Genomic DNA, 21,110 nt, shown 5'->3' with positions numbered 1-21,110 from the left:
CCACCTTCTATTATTTTTATACTGATCTAATAATATTTTACATGCAGAATCTCTAAATCTAACCCTCACGTTTGGATTTTAACCATTTAATTATGACATCATTTAGCTATTATGAATTCCACATGGGGGAAAAAAGTTAAATATGCATTCTACAGTTCAACAAAAACAAATCTGAGATTACTTTGTGAACAAGCCACATCTGTAACTGTTTTAGCTGTTCTTTACATTGATATCTTTGCATAATACCTACAACCATTTCCAACCATAAGGTACAATAATTACAGAAATTATGAACTTTATCTTTTAACCAGAAGAGATTTCTGCCCTCATTTATGGGGTTAGAACCCAGTGGAGAGCATCTCTCCAGCTTCATTCTTCATAACACATGATCACTCCCCATGGGTACAGTTAGAGTTTTCATTTATGCTTGACTTATCGGCAACATACTGCATGCTGCTGATTCACTCCAGAGGCCCCTGACACAGTGATTAGACAAGACCAACAGAGATATGACCTACTGATCTGCTCAACCCATCCAGCTGACAACACAAATTCCTCTGGCACACACACAAAGCTTACACCAGCAGCAGTTTTCCAGTCAAACCCTTATCTCACCTTGCTTTTATTTCGAAAACATTGCTAGAAAATCCAGCTAAAATCAGCTCAAGCTGGAAGGTGTTTTTCAAAACTTGGTACCTGCTTTCATATTAGCTGGTTCAAACTGGTTTATGTAGTTTACCAGCTGGTAGAGAATGGAGTTGTGAGAAGGATGTCAAAGGAATATTCATCTCAATAGCAGCTGCTTGTCTGGTGTGTGAACCTTCAGTGTACACAACCTGCTTGTTGTCGTCATCATGTTTTAGAGATGTGACTGATTAATCTGAAGTCACCCAGGATTCAGGTGTGGCTGGTTAGCATGGTTAGTTGTAACTACAGCATCTGACAGCAAAAATCTTTCTCCAGTAATGCCCATTCAAATGTATAATTAATAAGCATAAAGCACAAATATTTCCCTATATTAATGAAATAATTTTGATTTATATTGTTTGTAAAAATGTTTATTGCATTAGAATACACCAGAAAACATATCAACCACTAGATAGAAACCAGTGTTATTTTACACAACTGTATTCTTTTAAAGTACTCTTTTTAAAAGAATGCTAAAGTGTACTTCTTTTTTATAAGGGTATGTAATTATTATGTATATGTATTGTAATTTTAATTCCACGCTCATTTCAACAAAAGCTTCAGAGTGTTAGAACAGCATTTCCACAGCAGAGTAGGGTCAGAAGTTCAACAATCCTAAGTAGAGCAAAGCAAAAATTCCTTCTTCAGAGACATTTTTGTAGGGAATACACAGAGCAGGTCAGGCATGTGCGGAAAGCTGGAGAATATGTGTGGATTGCACCAGAGGGAGCCATTAAATCAAGGTCATGTGATGCTTACCATCAGTCCAAAAAACTCTTGGCGCTGTCACAATGCTCTGAAATTCACTTGGGAGCTCGGCCATATGATTCCGGATCTTTGAATACAAGCCCAGGAGGAACCATGGAGTTCAACAGCAAAGGATATCAGCAATACATCCAAAACAAAACATCACTTACAAACATCGCATATGGGGAAAGTCTCCTCTCTCAAAACGTTGCACAAAAGAGTTTAGATCTGCCTTTTGAGTCGATCAAAATCACTGGCAAATGCAAATCAAGCACTTTATACATACAGTCCCCTGCTTTCTTGATGACACTCACAACAAAACACTTTAAGGAGTCTGGAGAAGATTTCAGTCTTAGAATGAGGCTGCGGTTGAAGGGCTGTCTGAGGGAGGCGTCAGTGTAATCTTTGTGGTCTGGAAATCATTCTCTTTTTGTCCAAATGAGCTTGTTTATTCTTATCTATTGTGAAACATAGTTGCTTTATTGTGGTTAGTTGTCATTTTAACTCAGAAACTGGTTCAGTGTCTCACTGCATGAACCTCATCATTTCAAATAGCACAGTGGAAAATGGCCTGTTTTGTCTTGTATAATGACTCAGTACAGTCTGTATTTTTATTGTTTTGCCCATTTAACCACATTGCTTATAAAGTGTTCTTATTTCAGGGGGAGCATAGAAAACCTATTAAATCGTTCCTTGTAATTTTGAAAACAATAGTCAATTTGGAAGTCAGATGTTTGGAAATCATGTCTGCCTCCATGCATTTCACGTTCTCTGTACAGAGTGCCTTAGAACTGCAGTCACATAGCCTCACCATCTTTGTTTTTGCAGAACACTGAACAAATATGACAGATGACTTATTACATTTACTAAAATGTGCAGTATACAAAATGCAGTGCTCAGATGCAAAGTAAGGTGCTTTGGATAAAAGCATCTGCCAAAATTCATATGTAAATTAATAAATGTATAACAGGACTCACGTGGCATCCAACAATACAATGCACTCAGTTTAGACCAGAAATGATATTAGCTGTGATTTCTAACATCTAATTCCTCACTTTTAAATTGCACTGCAAAAGTATTTGCACACAAAACTGAATAAAAAAAATAGTTAAATATAAAAAATTAAAATAAATATTGCATGGCCAATTATTTTTGTTTGTTTATAATGATTTATGCAATTAAATACTTTTATTATTTATTTGTTTTTATTTGATTACTAAGCATAGAATAACCAGAAAAACAACTGACATCACAATTATTACCTTACACTCCATTCCAACAGACCAACCTAGAGACCAACCAAACAAACCTACATGTGATGTAACATAAACATCATGCAGAACAGAGCCCTGCATCACACTTGGCATGCCTAGAGTTGTCATTCCATCCAATTACCATAAATGCAAACAATGGCACACATGAGACTGCATGGAGACAGTGAGGGCGTTTATATAAATGAGCATATAAGCAGATGCAGCCTCCTCGAGAAATCCTCCAAGCACAAAAAAAATGCAGCATGGCGTGAGACGAAGAGGAGGGTCTTGGCTTTTATGCCGAGTTGTTTAACTGCGGTTGCCTATGAGGAGCCCTCTGGGAGGAAGAGGACTTGACTGGCAAGTAGAGCTAACAGGGTCCAGATGGCGCCCCCGCGTTTGGGAAGGACGTCAGGGGCTGTTACTACAGCTGTGGGTTCCTCTGCACCAAGACAGGGCAGTGGAAAATCATATTACAATCATTGTATGAGGTGAACAATTTGGACGCACCCAAAATCTTTCAAAAACCATATGGAGAGGTAAAGGAGGGGCAAGAAAATTTTTTAGACACATGCAAGTTGCCATAGCCAAAGCAGGGCAGAGCTGGTGTTGCTTTAATTTGATTTTCAACACTCACATGGCATGTTAAAGTAGCATGTAAGGGAAACAGCCAGGGTATATTGCCCTACTGAGGATGTTGTTATGTTATGCAGTGCCATTTCAGAGCAAAATCTGATTGGCAGAAAGAACAGTACTTGAGCTTAATGTATTAGATTACTGAGAAACCAAACAGTGGAGCAAAACAGTCAAAAACTGATGATAAATCTATAGCAGAAATCCACTGCTAAGCTGGAGGGAGGTTGATCTCATGTCAAGACACTTCTAGGGGAAAATACAAAATAGGGTTGGAATATTAGTTTAATGGAAAACTTCAGTTGATACAATATTCTTAGGGACACTAGATAAAACACATTAAAGGGATAGGTCAAGCTAAAATGACAATTCTGTCATCACTTACGCACCCTCATATTGTTCCAAACCTGTATGACTTTCTTCTTAATGTAGAACACAAAAGAAGAGATTTTGTAGAATGTTGACTCCCACTGACTTCGATTGTATTTTTTGTACATACAATTGTCAGTGGGAACCAAAACTGTTTAGTTACCAACACTCTTCAAAATATCTTCTTTTAATCTTATGAAAGAAACTCATACAGGTTTGAAACAACATGATGGTGAGTAAATCATTACAGATTTTTTTTTCTTTTCTTTTTTTTGGGTGAGAAAAAAAAAAGCAAAAGGTTAGAACTGCAAGATATAAACTTGCAATATAACTTGCAATTTTGAGAAGAAAGTCAGAATAGTGAAATATAAACTTACATTTCACATAAAAAAGTTTAAAATGTAAGATAAAAAGTTGCAATTACCTTTTCTATTTTTTATTATTTGGCAGAAATAGAATTGTGAGATGTAAATTCAGAATTCACAGGAAAAAGTCAGAATTGCATGTAAAATTGAAAATTTTGTAATGTCAGATTTGTGAGAAAAGATTCAGAATTGTGAGATAAAAAGTCACAATTACCCTTTTTATTTCTTTATTTTGTGGTGGAAATAGCATTCAGTGGATTATTAAGGGATAAAGCCATCAGTTTATAGCAAAAACTTGCTTCAAGTTTCTGCCTTTAAAACCATTTTGGATAACAAATCTGCAAAAGGGACTGAATGCACAAAACCTCTTCAGCACCTTGAATTATCATTCTAAAAAAAAAATCTTCACTAAGGGATTTTTTTTTAATTCAAGGTGCTAGTTTTACATTAACGTGTAATTAGTGCATGTCGTTAAAAAAGTATAAGGTGGGCAAAACAAATACTAAGATGATGTGCATTTTCAATGTAACTTTTTAATTAAAATTATGCTGTTTGTATTATCTGTAATGAGTGTAATACATTGGAAAATTCTTTCTTGCTTCTAGACAAAGTAGTTTCTTGGACTGAACGGCTGAAAGATGAACATCCCTTGGCTTTCCTCATGCATGCACTTCACAAATTATTTCAAATGAAACAACTCTGACTTTCCAAGGCCACTGATTGACGAAAACAACACATGGATAAGTGGGCTCGCTGGGACTTTATTCAATAAATCAATGATTTCTTTGGAAGGCCTTTCATCTAAAATGAATGAAACTCTTAAAATGTACTAATCAAATGTACCTTTGACTTGTACTGGTATTCACAATTTGCAGTGTAGCAGGAAAATGAGTTTGAGAACCTTTTGCTGCAAACACACTTCAAAGACGCTTTGCAGATTACACATTTGTGACCCCAAACCAGGTCAGAAAATTACAGACCCTTTAAAAGACCACCTGTAAGAAGCAAAACATTTCACAGCAAAGGTCAAGTCAAGTAACTGTAGTCATATATAGATGCATATCTTTTATATTTAAATATAAATACTTCAAATAGATACACAATTTTTCTGTGAATAGAGATCTGGAATAACTCCATATTATTAGAGTTTGATGTTAAGCCCTTTGTCTGCACTTCAACTGAACTCAGGTTTTAACCGCCATTTCCAGAAGATTTTTTTATGAAACCCAACCCACCCTTGTTTACTGACATACCAGAGTAGTTTCTTTTTTTATGCAAAGCATCACACCGTTCCCTCTGCCAAAGGCTCCAAACTGATGCTGTTTGTTTGGAGAGAAGCATTTCCTCCTCCATATGGTTTTAATAAGGTCTCTGAGTGTGTCTGTATAATGAAATCCAAATAATGTTCATGTTTTATTTGGTTTGATTTCAAACAATGTCTGCAGCAATTTCAATTCAATTATTTAGATCATTTCATTTTAGAGAAACAAACAAACAAAGAAAACCTTTGTATGTATCAAGTTAATCAGTGACTTGTGGTGGACTTCAGAAATGAGATGACAATTTATTTATGTATTTAATTATTTATTTTTGGGTTGACTGATGTCAATAAAGGATAAAGGCATTAAAAACATTCAATTAAGCTTAAAGAACATCTTGGCACAGTCACCATGCAACTAATACTAATATGTTTATAAGATCATTTACATTACCGTACTACATATTAAAACAGAATCACGCCAAATGCTCATCAAGTTTATGCAAATTAGTTCATTTGTTTGAATCAGACACGATCGCATGTGGTGATGTCTGATTGAGACAGTTTTTTACAATCTAATTACTGAAGCTGAAGCCAATTTGCAGACTGACTGACAAGATAATATGCCAATCAAGCTACTTTTCACCTTTATTGTCTTACTATCTCCCTCACACACCAGGCTTTTTGGACCTCTATAAGAATACAACATAAAACTCCCTTCCTCTCAGATTTTATCTGCCATGCTACTTTTGCGGTGATGTCTGAGTGAGCGAGTTGTTTACTGTATAATTACTGAAGCTGAAGCCAATTTGTGGACTGACTGACCACTTTTCACCTGTATTTTTGTCATTATCTCACCCACACCTTACATTAATTCCACAGTTTTTGGAACAAAAACAAAAACAAAAAAATCCCTCCTTCTCAAATTTCATCCACTGTGATTATTTAAATATCAAGATTTTATGGCCACTATGTAGACACTGAACAGGTCTGTAAAGAGGTCCTGGTTTTGTTCAGGTTGTCACTTTTCCAAAAAGACCTTTCACTGAGACTATTAACTGTTAGCTTGCTGTCTGGGTTTATAGTCTGTTAAGGTTTGTGTGTAATTTACAGTTCCCTGAGCACTAACTAAACTACAAATTTATGTTGTACAGGATCTCTACAGTGTCTGGCTATTTTCATGACCTTACAGGTGACTTTGTGAGGTGTGGTGTACGTCCCTTTTGACGCAATTAAAGAGACTGTTTGTGAAGTGAAAATGAAACAATAATAATGTAGTACATTGAGAACCCTTCCTGGAACATTAGTTTCAAACAGCTGTGCAAGGAATTTACTCTAAATAATGTTCACCATGTCCTTCATCACAAAATCATGCTAAAAAAAACAACACTAAGTCAAGAATGGTCTCATACTGTACATTTGGTCATGTTATTAAAAGAGCAATGCCATGCAGTCTAAGAAATCTTTGGAAGGACTATAAACCACCAAAACAAGTAAAAATGTCAACAAAAAAGTAAAAATGTCCATCATTTCCAATTAAAGAAATATATCTGACAAAATATCCATAGATCTGTGCTGATGTCAAGTCAGAGCTCTGCTGTTTTTGATTTTACCAGTGAAATGTGTGTCTAAGTTTGGACAAAAATGAGCAATTTTTAGATTTTTACAAACAATAGGTCTAGAATACTACTTAAACCACATTTTCCCAAAGAAAATTATTTTTGTTCATTGCAAAACACATACTCTGCCACACTGATACATTGGCAAGATTTTTTAAAATGTCAAGTGTCACATGATCCTGCAGAAATCATTCTAATATGCTGATTTGGTGCTCAAGAAAGATTTTTTTTTTGTTAATCATTATCAGTGTTGAAAACAGTTTTGATGCTTTATATCGTTGTGGAAATTGGATTCAGGTTTCTTTGATTAACAGATCATTTTAAAAAAAACTTTTAAATAAAAATCTTTTGTAACATTATAAATATCTTTACTGACACGTTAATCAATTTAATGAATCCTTGCTGAAAAAAAGCATTTATTTATATTTAAAAATTATTTAAAAATTATTAGTTTACATTTTTTTTTTAGTTTAAAATTGTAAACTTTGGAAAGGTAGATTAAAACATTGTAATTTTTAAAACAAATGTTCAGAAGCTTGCTTTTTTTTTTTTTTTTTTTTTACATATATTATATATATACTATTCAGATTTGCCATCACAACAACAGCATTTAAATTGCACCCTGAAGTAATGGTTTAAAATTAGCTGTGACTTCAGCACAGTCCAACGGATGTCTAGACTTTTTTGACATAATCAATTTGTAAAGCCTTTAAAATTTTTATTCATTTATTTTTTTTATGTAATGCAGTTGGTTGTTTAAATCGTAACCTAACGGCACACCATTAGAAATATAAAAGACAAATTCAGTCTCCAAATCAACTTCCATGCAATAATAATGTCACAAGTCTGTGTGGTTTATAGCTTTTAGGACAAAATCTTTAGTAGTCTATTGTACTTCTCCCTTCAACACTACCTTTGCTGTGGCAGACATTTTATTAAATAGTGAGAAAATGCTTGTGTGAAATGAATTCCGCTTGGAAGAAAAAGAAATTGGCCTCAATTTCGTGGCTTAACATCTGGCGCAGTTTACTCTGGCAAGTCATATGTTATTCAGGAGAAGGAAAACATGACACCCTCTAGCTTTTCATTTTTAAATTCCAAACTTAAAGCATAAGAAATAAGTATCTACTGTACATTGTTTTCATACATTGTAGGAGAGCAGTGCTCTTTTTGACAGAAGAGGTGAGCGACAGATTTTTCTCATGGCCCATGACTTCTTGAGTGAACTCTGTTGTTGTGTCAGCAGATCAGATTCTGACACTGGGGCAACACACATTAATGTGAGTTATTAATGATACATTGGGCTAAAATTCATTTGGCTCAGTCTGTTTCTGACAACAGAGAAGTGTCAAATAGCACTTGAGTGTGTTTTGATGATTAAGATAAACTTTGAACATTATTACTTTGCCTGGCTTATTTCGTTCAGCAGCTTTGATTGATGGTGTAAGTACACGTCTTTGGAAAGTTAGCCTATTGAGGTGTTAACTATTGAAGAATTATGTAACATTTCGGTTTAATGAGAATCTCTGACCTGTTCTTGAGGTCATCATGTTTTCTTTGGCAACAGGAAACTTCCTTGAAGTGTCATGCACCATTATAGAGGATGGCCTAAGCTTTCAGGCCAGCTGCAGACACTCGGGGCCTAAGAACACGAGAGAGAAACCAGGCGTAAGTGCTCATGAATGGGCAACACAATTTGCACACTATTTCCTAGCCTATTTGGGTGGTCATAATACACTTGGTGTTTCATTAAGTTCCATTCTTACCCATGCAAATATGGGAGAGCGAGAATGCAAGTATACAGTATGCAAAATATTATTTTGCACTGCATACATACAATTTCAAGCTGAAACCAAAGAAAACAAACTTCTGCTAGGGTTGCCATTCAAACTGTCAAGACCTTTGCTAGCAGTTGGTACCAGTGTCTAAAACCATACAGTATCATGTCAACGTGTTTGGCAATCATCACTCACATTTCTTCAATCAATCAAGCTATTTTATTATTATTATTTGTTATTTACAATTCATAACTTAATAAATGCAAAAGCCCTAGAGCATGACATCATGTCCACTTACCTAAATTCATAGCAGGTCCTAATGTTGTGGGTAGACATCTTATTTCTCCTAGGCTCTCTCCTATTTAACACTTGCAAAAGCTAGTCACATAACAACACACAGGCAACCAAAATCCAGTTCCACTGAAACTCATTAGAAAGCTTAAAAAGTTTGGCTATTCGGGTTTATAGATTCAGCTGGCTCTCACATGACCATTAAGTTTTCATTAATCAATTTCCTTTGAAAAACTGTTTGGTACCCACATCATCTAGATCAAAATTGCAGATTATATCATAAACGATAAAAAGAAGGCTGGAGATGAAGGATCAATTTACACAATAATGAATCTGAGAAAGAAATAAAACGATTGAAAAATAAACAGTTTTTTTAAAGAAGCAAAAGGGAATATGGAATTACATCACAGGGACCTCACACCACATTCAAATGTCACTTGTCCTCTCTAATGCTAATAGTTTGTTTCCTGATTGGAACTTACTTTTATCATGCAATAAGAAAAGTTAACACTAGCTGTGACAAAACCTTTATGTACTGTACATCGAGAGATGAAACATACTGTAACATACTGTAACATACTAGAATTAGTTATGTCACTAAATTGGCTCTTGATCAAGTAGATCTTATCTTAGCTCTGCACTTGATTTTAATCGTTTGATTGATGAAAAAAGTATCTTTACCCAGCCAGCACAAGTTGTTTTAATAATAAAGTAAAACAAATGATGCAGTTTGGTATGATATTTCTTTTGTAGTAAAAACATATCACATTGACATTCTGCATTTACTTGAAGAGAAACCTACCAAATAGATATTCTACATTTCCAAAATGATTTATTTTTGTCTAATAAAACAATGTTGCAGTTTAGTACTTGTCACTTTTCAATATTTCAGTAATTCGACAATTTAAATATGGAAATTGCAAATTTTGCAATTTTTTTTCCCTTAAATGTTACAGCAACATGATCTAGCAACAACCAAAATGCAATGTGAAATGTTATAAAACATTTTGTGCTTGCTGGGTAGATAGCTAATCATATTATATACATTTGTTTCATGATTTCACTATGAGATAATAAAAGTATTAATGAAAATGTAAAAATGAAAAGCCCCCCCTTTTTTACATTACATTCATATAATCCCTTTATTGTTGTGCAAAGACAATAAACTGTACTGTAACTGTAACACATCATGAAGTCCTCCTCAAAAACACATTAAACAAATTAACACATAAAATTACACCTGTTAAAATTCTATATTTACAAATTGGGAAATCAAACAAATATGAAGATTAAAACTTAATGTTGCACATTGCCAATAAATTAATACATTTGTCTGTACAGTTCACACTGCTCATTGCCTTGGTTTTGCAATTTTTTCGCACAGTGTTTCATAAACTTGTAACTGTGGTACCTTTAACGAGTGGAAATATTTGGTTTACTTGAACTCATAATAAAAATCATGTTTCAGAGTACCAGCTCTGAATGTTCTGTGATTATGTGGCAAATGCAGCACTACTAAATAAACTTCATAAAAAGCAATAAAGCAGAGTCTCATTAGTCCTATGTTTATCTGTTTTTATATGCTAATGCTGGCTAAAGACTGAGTCTAATAGTTGGTACCTAGTACAATTAATGGTTGCATAGCAGCCTGGCTCTGTAACCATTGTTAAAACAAGAACCTTTTTGAAGTGGCTCAATATACTGTAGAATTGTGCTTGAGGTCTTTCCAAAGAGTGTTGAAAGCCTATACAAAGTGTATTGTTGTTGCAAGCTCAATGTTTGAGGAATGTATATGTGGGCCTCTAAGATCCCAAAGAGTCCCCACCATCGTCTTGTTTAGAGAGAGATCTCCAAGTCGACGTTTACCACCACCATCATCACTCTGTCCAGAAAGGCAGTCAGTGTATCACCATTTGGGGGATATTTTTAAGTTTTATGTCTATCTGCTCATGAACTCTGAGCAGGCTTCCCTGGTGATCCAGGTATTCCACGTGGCCCCTGTGGTCCCACAGGGCCTTGTACTCCTACTGGTCCAGGAGGTCCATGTACCCCTGGGAGTCCAGCTTGCCCTCGGATACCTGCCGGTCCTTTGAGGCCAGGAATTCCATCCTTCCCAGGAGCCCCCATATCTCCCTTTAGTCCCTTTTCACCACGAAGCCCTGGTGGCCCTAAAGACCCTTTTTCTCCTTTAAGTCCTGGCCCACCTTTCATCCCAGAAGGTCCTTGTACACCTTGATCACCCTTAATTCCCATAGCACCCTTAAGTCCTTGAGTTCCACGATTCCCTGTGAGTCCCCTGTCTCCTTTCGGTCCCGTTACACCTACAGGTCCTTTGGCTCCTGATTCTCCCCTGTTTCCCTTTGGACCTGGTGGACCAGATACACCTATAAAGAATCCAGAAAAAAAAGACACTTAGACACTTAAAGAACATGCATGAACCTATTTTTATAGACACTACAACAGAGGTCTTCAAACCCAGCCCTAGAGGACCACTGTCCAGCAGAGTTTAGCCCTCAACCCTAAGTTAATCATGGTCTTTAGAATTTGGTCAGGGTTTGAGTAATACTCTGCAGTTCAATGACCCTACAGGGCTGAATTTGAACAACTCTGCACTAAAGGTAGACAACAACCTTTCAGAATAGTGATGTTCTGGATCAGTTTTGCATGACTGGTGTCCACCAGCTTCATCTCCTCAATCACCATTGATAGGTTCCTCACATCAGTATCGAGGCGTACATTCAGCATCATGTACTGCATTCTCAGAGTGTCAGCTAAGTGAAGGAGAAGCAAGACTGTGTTGTTAAGGTTCTGCAAATCTTCTGTGTGACTGTTCAGTCTGGATTGGCAAGAGGAACTCTCTTGGTTGATGTATTGGTACATGCTCCGAACATGGCTGACAGTTGCTTTGAAGCTGGAAGAGAGTGTGTCGATCTCCATTTCAATGGACTTTATTCTTGCATCCAAAGTCACAAAGCGTTCCCTGGTCCGGTTCTCGTAGTACTTGGCATGGTACTGGTGGTCATGCATGTTCTCCTCATGTTCATCAATGAAAGATGAGACATTGTCCAGTTGCATCTGAAGGTTCAGGACTTGCAAAGTGAGGTCATGAACCATCTCTGAACTCATGCTAATACGCTGGTGAGTGGCAGAGACACCATTTTGAATTGCCCTCACGGTCTGTGTGGTTATGCTGGCATTGGACTTCAGGGCACTTAAAACTCTGCTGTAGTTCTGCCAGTCCGCTGTTATTTTTTGAAGCACCAAGGTTTCCTCTTCTGCCTTTCTTTGAAGTGCACCTATCCACAAAGCACTAAGGGCAACAGTAGTGTTGACTTGTTGCATTGTGGCCTTCAAATCATATTGATCCTCAACAAAGGTTTTCATCCCTTGATCCGTTTCATTGATGACAACCTGCCAGCCAGTTACCTGATCCAGGTACTGACCCAGAGACTGGTTTATACGTTTGATGATAATTCCAAAGGACTGGAGGTCTCTAGTCATTCTGTTGCTGGATTGTGTAAGACTTTGCTGAGATTGGGTTGCCTGGTCCAACTGCTGCTCTTGACTGAGTACCATCTGATGGATCTCCTCATATTCTTTCTTCAGTCTGGCAATCTCCTCTTGGTATTGTGCAACATCTAAGCAGTTGGAATAGTTATTTACAGTGCTGATATCTGCAATACAACCACCAAACAGTGAATCCCTTGTCCCACTGACACAAAATACACTGTAAATTGCATGAAAATGCAGTTTTGTTTTAACAGACTGAGCACTCTGTGTGCACAGCTGTTTTGTAGGCCATTATTTCTGTAATAAATGATTCCTCATGATGTTTTGCTCTCTGAGGGGTTCACCGACCACAGGAAGTGAACCGAGAGATTAGACAAACAACAAGTTTTTCTTTTTGCATTTTCACCTTCCTGTTGAAGATCAGTGTTTTATTGTTAACGATTACTAAAACTAATAAAAATTGTAATAAAGCTTATAAAAATATTAGATAAAAACTTTGACGTTAATTGTTGCCTTGTCAAATAACTGAAATAAGTATAATAGTATATAAATCATATTGAAATAACACCACTGCAGATTTTATAATACCTACCAGTCCCCAAAATGCATGTATTGTAAAATAAGAATTCTTACCTTTTATGCTCTCTTGGACCTTGGAAATCTGTTTGTGGCAAAGTGTTTCTTCTTCAGATAAGTTGTCAACTCTCCTGAAAACTGACATGACAAATTTATTGATATTAAAACCATTATTTTAGAAATCTAGGTGATGTGAAACAAGCAAACAAACAAAATACATAATAAATGTTTGATACAAATTTCTTATTCTAAGCAAAAAAGTGAAATTGCATAATATTGTTGGAACGGTAAACCCATCGTATGTGATCTCTGTTTCCATAGAGAATAAATGTATTTGGAATTCTTTTCAGAAACTTCCTTCACACACACCAAGACTTAATCTTGGACTATGGGGACTGGTAAATTGTAATGGAACCTCATTTGTGGTTGTAATTTATATTCCATCTGTATGAATGCATGTCACCTGCTGTATTTAAAAAAGGTGCTAAAAGAAAACTGTTGACTTTTTGTCACTAAACAGGATACTTGTGTTACTTGATCAACTTACCTTGTGCAAACTTCAGATTACTTCCTACATCAAATTCCTTAACATAATAGTATTCATATTACACACATAACTGCTTGTTATACAACAAACATTTTTGAGGATTTACAGCAATATGAAACAGATGTGTGTGTGGCATCATTCTGAAATATCTAGTAGTTAGGCCTGTTTTTTCTTTAAATGAAACCATCATCTTGTCATCATATATATTTCATCAAACCAAACAACATTCTTCTTGATTTGTTTTGCCACAGTTTAACTATGTTGTGGGCTGACATGGTAGTATTACATCCTGCCAGCGGGACAATGTTACTGAAGTTCTTGTTGAAGCTCCATTGCATTTGAAACTTGGGTTTGTTGTTGTGGTGAAATATATTGTAGGTATGATACACAGTTCTTTCACTAATGACTTTTGTTGTGCTTTCATGCTTGTAAGTGGGGCAAATGATTCAGATTTGGCATTTAACATCACACATGATGTAAGATTTATTGTATGGACAAGGTTTTGGCTTACTTCTAACTATTAAATCTGGAAATGGTTGACTTTGAGCATTATGCTGAATCAAAACCCACATGTTGTAACCATGTGTTTGCAGGATGAAAATTAGGGTGCCCTACATTCTTTTCTCTGGCCCATAACTGACTCCCCCCAGCAGTGTCTTCTCATGTTAAAATGCTGATTGCTGATTCAAGATCAAGCATTTATATCTGCCTTAATCACTTTAAAGAATGAAAATAAAAAAATTAAAAACTTAATGCAAAAAAAGTGTTGCTAAGGTAGATGTTGTAGTGGTAAGAAAACTTACCAAGGGATGCCAAGACAGCCACTGCAATGATGAGCAAAGCTAAAAAGCCATAGAGCATTTTGACAGCTAGCTGAAGAGAATGTGTCTGCTGACATTTCATACATCCTCCTCTTGCTCTTCCTGTGAACACACACACGCACACACACACACACACGCACACTCAGTTCTCATAAAGAAACCTGGTATTCCCTCCAGATATGAACTTTATCACAAATTAGCCACTATATCCTAACTCCAATGTACTGTAAAAAATATGAGACTTGAAATTTAAAAAAGAGACTAAGTGACTAATACTTTAACTGAGCTCGCAAATTCTGTAAAAAAAAAAAAAACTTTTCTACACTTTGAACATTTGTCAAGACCTGCACATTTAAAACAGATGTACAATAATCACTCAAAAAACTGGTGGGTAAATGTTGACGTATAAACACACTAACAAACACTTTAAAGTCAGTCCATTTTAAGGCACGGTTTTCAAATTCAGACAGATATTTATCAAGAAAGTCAGCTTACTCTCTAACTCCGTTTTATAAACACCATCTTTTGTACTCAGTAATGCCTCATTAATAAGGATAGCAATAATCTTTCAGAAAAATGAATTTTTCTAACCTCTCAAGGGAGGAATTTCCTCTTCTTCTCCAGTTAAGTCCTCCTCTACAAAGAGAGATTGCACAAAACATGAATAAATCACGACTTTACAATTTATAACATCGTACTTGAAAGTAATCATGATTCTATTAAATCATTGTTCATCATATTGGCTAATCAAACACAGTTCCCCTTGAGACTCATCATCTATCTCCTGCACAGAACAAAAACATTGTACCATCATATTTTCAACATGTCAAGTCTCAGACTTTAATTGCAGGAGATTATAAAAGGACATCTAGATCCACTAGGGATTAAACACATATTTGTTCTTATAAGTCTATATCAAGAGGGCTCAAATAAAACTGAACAAAGAAAAAGACTCCACATACCATTAAAAAGTTGGTTCTCATAGCCACTATAGTTATCTGTAAAAGAGGAAAAAAGCAGCAGGGTTGATGTATGTGTTCGCAAATTAAGGTCAATAGATTAAATCATAAACTTTTCCTGGGGAGTGACACACTCTTGCTTTATCACAAGAAACATAAATCATAAGGGAGTTGAAATACCATAAGACCTACTTGCTAGCACTCAGCCTTAAGACAAAAACCAGTCAACTTGGACCGATTTGTACTAGATGAGGTCACTGCTGGAAAGAACCTCATATTAGCACAATTACACAAAATTGGTGAGGGAACTATTTTTACTAAATTTGATTGGATCTTTTGGAGGATTTATTCCTCCCAGGAGGAATAAAATTGCCTGGGAATATTTTGCATGTCAGAGATGCTCTTAACATATGTCAAAAAGGACCCTTACTACGGCTCTTTTGAGTTTAAGAGCCCAGGTTGCGTTTGTTTTTAATGGCATATTAAATTGTCTTGATTTCTTTACATATAGTAAGTTTTATTTATTTTATTTCATATTATTTCATATCTTTATTTTATGTCAAAGGATATATATTTACAAAGTACATATTTTTAATAATTCAATTAATTAATTGCATTTTTGGCCAATTATTTTTTGCCTCCAACACCAAAGAGATGGTTCACCAGGTACACAACATGCTTTGGGTGGGAAAAACCACAGCTGTTTTGGCTAAGTGCCACAAAATAGAACTGGATGATTGTTATAACAGCTGGAAAAGCATTGTCAGCAGAGGGTTAGCTGGGGTAAGCTTTTTTCCCCTTATTGCAGCCACCCATGACAGTCAGTAAACTAAACAGCTGATTAGTACCTGCTGAAGTGCAACCAAAATATTATACAAAGTGCATCAAGTGAGGAAAAATGGGACTATATACAACATAAGAACATTTAAGAAGCGATATGAACAAGGAACAATAATAGAAAAAATTATCAAAACTCTATCATAAGGAATGATCTGCTTAGGTCATTGTTCTGTGTGATCTTGTTCTATGAGTACCAATGTCATTATGTTTTATGTGGTCTCCAAGATTGTCCATATTTAACAGAGCATACTATTTTCCATGGGATGAAGGAATACACAACAAAAAGCATGAAAATGTGGGGGTGTCTCTATGGAAGCCTGGAATCGACCATGTTTTGGAGAATCATGGTCACACTGAAGACAAGCCAGGGTTTGCTTTGAAAATTGGGCTTTGATTCTCAGCAGAAATATAAAAATGTGGCACTGTGTTCCTGGCTGAGAAGAAAGGACAAAAGTTAAGGATCACACTTTAACAAGGAATGGTGACTCAACATTTCTACACCCTGCAGCTGCAGTGCACTGGATTTGTACGGAAGGTAAAGAGTTGTTACTGGAGGTATGCCAGTTATCACTGCCAATGCTGTTAAACATCAACCTGTTTTCTCTTTATCAGACACTACATTTCAGCAAGCACTTTTAAAATAACTTCCCTCAAGACAAGTCTCAGGGAGTTCGCACCTGCTTCATTTTCCGTTTGTTTTAAATCTTGGGACTGTATTTTTAAAACCCCGGGCACGTCTTGGAGCTGTGCTTTGCATGCCAGACCTGCCAAGTTCATGTTCTGAGGTAAAATTGTTTATACCTGCTGCTCAAGCCGCTGAGGTCAGGTCTGCCAGAGCCAGAGTGCTAGAAGGGGCAAAAGCTCGATGGGGGAGAAAGTGGAGAGACTTTACATTTCCCCACCAATCCTGGCTACACAGGTGGCTCAGAGCAGGCGCAACCTTGGGTCTTGTGAGTGTTGCCAACAGTACAGAACATTCCCTTTGAAAACGCTTACAAGGAAGCCAAGAACCTTCAAAAAGCACTATGGCTGGGTCAACAGAGGTAAACTTAAAAAGTATGAAAGTTAATGAAAGAGGCAGGATATTTAATTAACTTGCAGGATCATTCAAGGATCTGGAGGATATGGAAAGTTTCTAGAAGTTTAAGAGCATAAGATAAATATGCCAATGTTTATAAAGGGTGGACAGTCACAATCTGTGTGCTTTCAAAATTGAGTTGCATGATGTAAGGTTTAAACAAGCAGGGAGCCTTAGGTTTACATGTTACGCAACAATATAAGACAGTAAATGGCACTTAAAGGTCAAAATCTGGCCATGTCTGCTTATTGCTCTCAAAAACAACAGCAATTGCTGACCCTATCACATCAGCATGGATACAATTTAGATAGCATTAGTGGGATAAATTCTTAAAACATTGGTTATCTCGGGTATACATATATAAGTAAATCAGTCCACTCTGGCAGATGTTTTACAGTATGTAAGCAACCAGCTAAGAAAACAACATCTGTGCCCTGACCAGACATTAAAGGCTAAAATTTCATTCTGGGTCTTCGAAACACTGTGAGAATAACTAAAACCATATGACTTGTAATGGTGGCATTTAAATACCAGTCGGAGACAATCATGTACCAAAGCTGTACCAAGATGCACTTAATCCACCAAGATGTGGTTGTCAACATATTTAATTTTTCTTCAGCTCATCTTCTTTTCCAGACATACAGCAAGGAAGACAACTGTTTAATACAACACAAGAGTTGAGAACTCTCTTGGTAACAAGATTTAAGATGATATCTCATTATACAACACAAGAGTTGAGAACTCTCTTGGTAACAAGATTTAAGAGGGGGGCCATGGTTTTAACAGAAGATGATATTCAACAGCAACTGTAGTCTCAAGATTTAAGATGATATCTCATTTCAGAACTTCACAATGATTCAACTAATCCTTCAGATCTTGCATTGAGTGAGGGGTTCTCAGGTGGAACTTCCGGGGCTTTGATGTCCTAAAGAACCAATTGGCATGGTGGGCATGATCTCTAAACTGTGGGTCCACGAAATATCAAGTAATATTTACATTTATGCATTAAGCAAACGCTTTTTTCCAAAGCGACTTACAGTGCATTCAGGCTAACATTTTTTACCTAACATGTGTTCCCTGGGAATCGAACCCACAACCTTTTGCGATGCTAAAGCAATGTTGTACCACTGAGCCACAGGAACACACTGGTACTATCTAACCAGATGTATGCAGTAGGTATAAAACATCAGACAGAAATGCCTGAAAAGAGATGGGGAACATAGGCAGAGGGCAGGGTCTTTCCAAACCGCAGAAACCCAACCACAACTAATAAAGACAAGTGTCTCTACAGTTCTGGTTGATGTACAACTGCTTTACATGCGTTTTTAAAAGTATGTGCAGTTTTACTCTCGAGTTCAACTGTAGAGTTCAATGAAGAGTAATTGAAAACATTCATACTGTATATTGTAGTTTATGAAAATAAAGGAGTTAAAAACTGTAGGTGAATCTAACCCCTCTACTCCCTGCTTTAGATATCGACATGTTTACAGTCACACATGGGTTGCCCTAATTACATGAAAGTACATGCTTTTGGATGTTTTACAGCCCGTTTTTTTAAGCCAAACTTAAAAAAAAAACAGCCCCATTAGACTGTAACAAAACACATTTTTTTCTTTGACCATTAAATGGGTCTGTGCAAGTGTGTTTCATTACATCTGATGCACTTCAGTTAGATGTAATCAAGATTAAGAAAAGCCTGTCTGCCAATTACAAATAGATGCATTGGTCAGATCATGGGAAAACAGCTGAAGGGAATGTATGTGTGTGTGTGTGTGTTTCATTAGCACTGGCTCCACACCTGCTGCCCACACCAAGAACGAATAACTCGCCGCACATCTCTCACTGCATGAGGAATGCATTAGGAGCCAAGCTCTTTCATGAGTTTCATGAAAAATTGACCTTCATCTTGGATATGTTTCCTAAAAAATTAAAGATCCTACCAAAGTGTGCAAATCCACATGTTCTACTTCCCTTAAAAAAGAACTCACTTGGCTTTTGTCAACAGCATCTAAAGTGCTACCCCATCAATGTGGTTTATCTAAGAGTTTAAATAAAAATTCAACAGCAAGTGGTGTCAAGCTGAGAGGGATGACGGCATGATGTATCCTGCTTTCAAAGTAACAGAACAACAAACTCGCATCCAACATCAACAGGTCCTCTTTAGACCTTCAGAGTTGGATCTTGCATAGGTGCTGTCAGCATGCTTATGTTCACAGTGATTTACAAGTGCTTCTCACATGAATTAGAAAACCATAAATTATTAGTCATAGTAGGAATCAATAAAAAGAAACATTGCTTACCTTTCATGTTGATTATGTGAAGTCACTTCAGGTCAGTTAGGTAAAGATGATTGTGGGACTTGAGACCAAATGTATTTCACCTGTTTGGATATTCAAACTTGGCATGTATTTCAGTGACTCATCAGAATCCAGAGCATCAATCAAGAAGAATACTGGTGTGTTTACACAAAATAAGTCAAATCTGCAGACTAATCCACTGTTGAGGACCCCTGTGGGCACAGCTGGTGTGTCAGGAAGACCCCTCTATAACATGCTGCTTCTCAGCTATAGAACCAGAAGAAAATAATACAATGGACAGTAACCATGTGCAGCGTTAGGAAACATGCCGGAGAGAGGGAGAGATTGTTTCTGTGTGGGAAAGGGAGGGAATGGATGAAGGGAGAAGGAGGAGAAAAGGAGGAGGTGGGACACGGTGTGTGTGTGTGCTTCAGTGAGTCAGTCTTGAGCACCATCCTAATTATTAACAAATGTCTGGTCTTGAAGCAACAGGTTCCTTTATCTTCTGTGATCTCTGTTGTTGGAGATTTACACATCATGTTTGCCATATGGAACAAAAAGGGACGTGCTGTTCCCCAAAAGTCAACTTGTTGTTGAAAGAAGAGATAAATATTATTGCGCTAGTGCTTTTGTAAATGCAAAGTGCAGCTTCATACTTTTCAATTCAAGTCAGTGCATCTTTCTAGAATCACTATTTTGATCTATTAAACAACATCAGCATTCAGTTTGAAATCAAGTCAAGTGATACAGGCTAAGATATTTTCATGTTGTAATGACAAAGCTTCTTGTTTCCAAATGTTTTTATTAACATAAACTGGGAGTACTGATATGTTAATGAAATTAACCATGATTTATTTTGGGATTCCAGAAGTTATAAGAACTGCATGTTCTTCATTTTAATTTAGATTCAGAGTTAGATTATTTTGATTTGAATTTGTATGACTTTAATTCTTCTAAAGATGTAAAAGGGTAAATGATGACAGAATTTTATATATTTTGGGGTGAACTATTGCTTTAAGACCATAATCTGAAATAACTTATTTGAAAACAACAACAACAAACCGTTTCTTTGTATAGAATGTGATTCTCTCTGCGTAATGGCCTGTGCCTTTGAAGTCACATGACTTTTACCTCTTTTCATGCACCGTCGTTCTCCTTCCACATGAGACAAACATGCATATATCTTTGAAGTCTTCTGTTTCTGATTAAGCATGTGGGATTCATGGATAACTGATTAATTAAAACCATCTAAAATTGTTAATTATGCACTAGTCAATGGTCAACAAATGTCAATCATGGCGTCAAATTCAATGACATCAAAGAATCACACAGTTACCATGTTATTAAGTGAGAAAGGTCAATTTTGGACGAGAAATTCTGGGAATTCTGTGTCCCATGTGGACATTTTGCAACCATTCATGGAGCTGGGATTTGGGGAAAAAGAAGATGATGTAACGTTTCCGTTCATTCTCATGAGTTCAT

The 21,110-nt window shown here is 36.4% G+C and overlaps 1 protein-coding gene across 2 annotated transcripts; it reads right to left on the bottom strand.

Annotated features, from left to right (window-relative positions):
* Positions 1-9,353: 9,353 nt before the first annotated feature.
* LOC122149016 (scavenger receptor class A member 3-like) lies at positions 9,354-20,269 on the bottom strand. 2 transcript variants are annotated; one of them, XM_042778094.1, is made up of 7 exons: positions 19,632-20,269; positions 15,417-15,452; positions 15,046-15,090; positions 14,437-14,556; positions 13,144-13,224; positions 11,631-12,638; positions 9,354-11,384 (listed from the first exon to the last, which is right to left on the bottom strand). In XM_042778094.1, the coding sequence occupies exons 1-7, from the start codon at positions 19,636-19,638 to the stop codon at positions 10,948-10,950; spliced, it is 1,734 nt and encodes a 577-aa protein (XP_042634028.1). In that variant the 5' UTR covers positions 19,639-20,269; the 3' UTR covers positions 9,354-10,947. The 2 variants fall into 2 exon arrangements, with proteins under 2 accessions (XP_042634028.1, XP_042634027.1); XM_042778093.1 differs by having other exon boundaries at positions 11,631-12,674; positions 19,632-20,264.
* Positions 20,270-21,110: the final 841 nt, after the last annotated feature.

This window comes from Cyprinus carpio, chromosome A20 (genome assembly GCF_018340385.1).
Source record: "Cyprinus carpio isolate SPL01 chromosome A20, ASM1834038v1, whole genome shotgun sequence".
NCBI classification, from domain to species: Eukaryota; Metazoa; Chordata; class Actinopteri; order Cypriniformes; family Cyprinidae; genus Cyprinus; species Cyprinus carpio.
This window is presented reverse-complemented; position numbering and strand designations above follow the sequence as displayed.

Coding starts and splice junctions, on each gene's coding strand:
- LOC122149016 (XM_042778093.1), bottom strand. Junction 15,091..15,416: donor TGAGAACCAACTTTTTAATG/GTATGTGGAGTC, acceptor CTCTCTTTGTAG/AGGAGGACTTAACTGGAGAA. Junction 13,225..14,436: donor GGCTGTCTTGGCATCCCTTG/GTAAGTTTTCTT, acceptor TTGTCATGTCAG/TTTTCAGGAGAGTTGACAAC.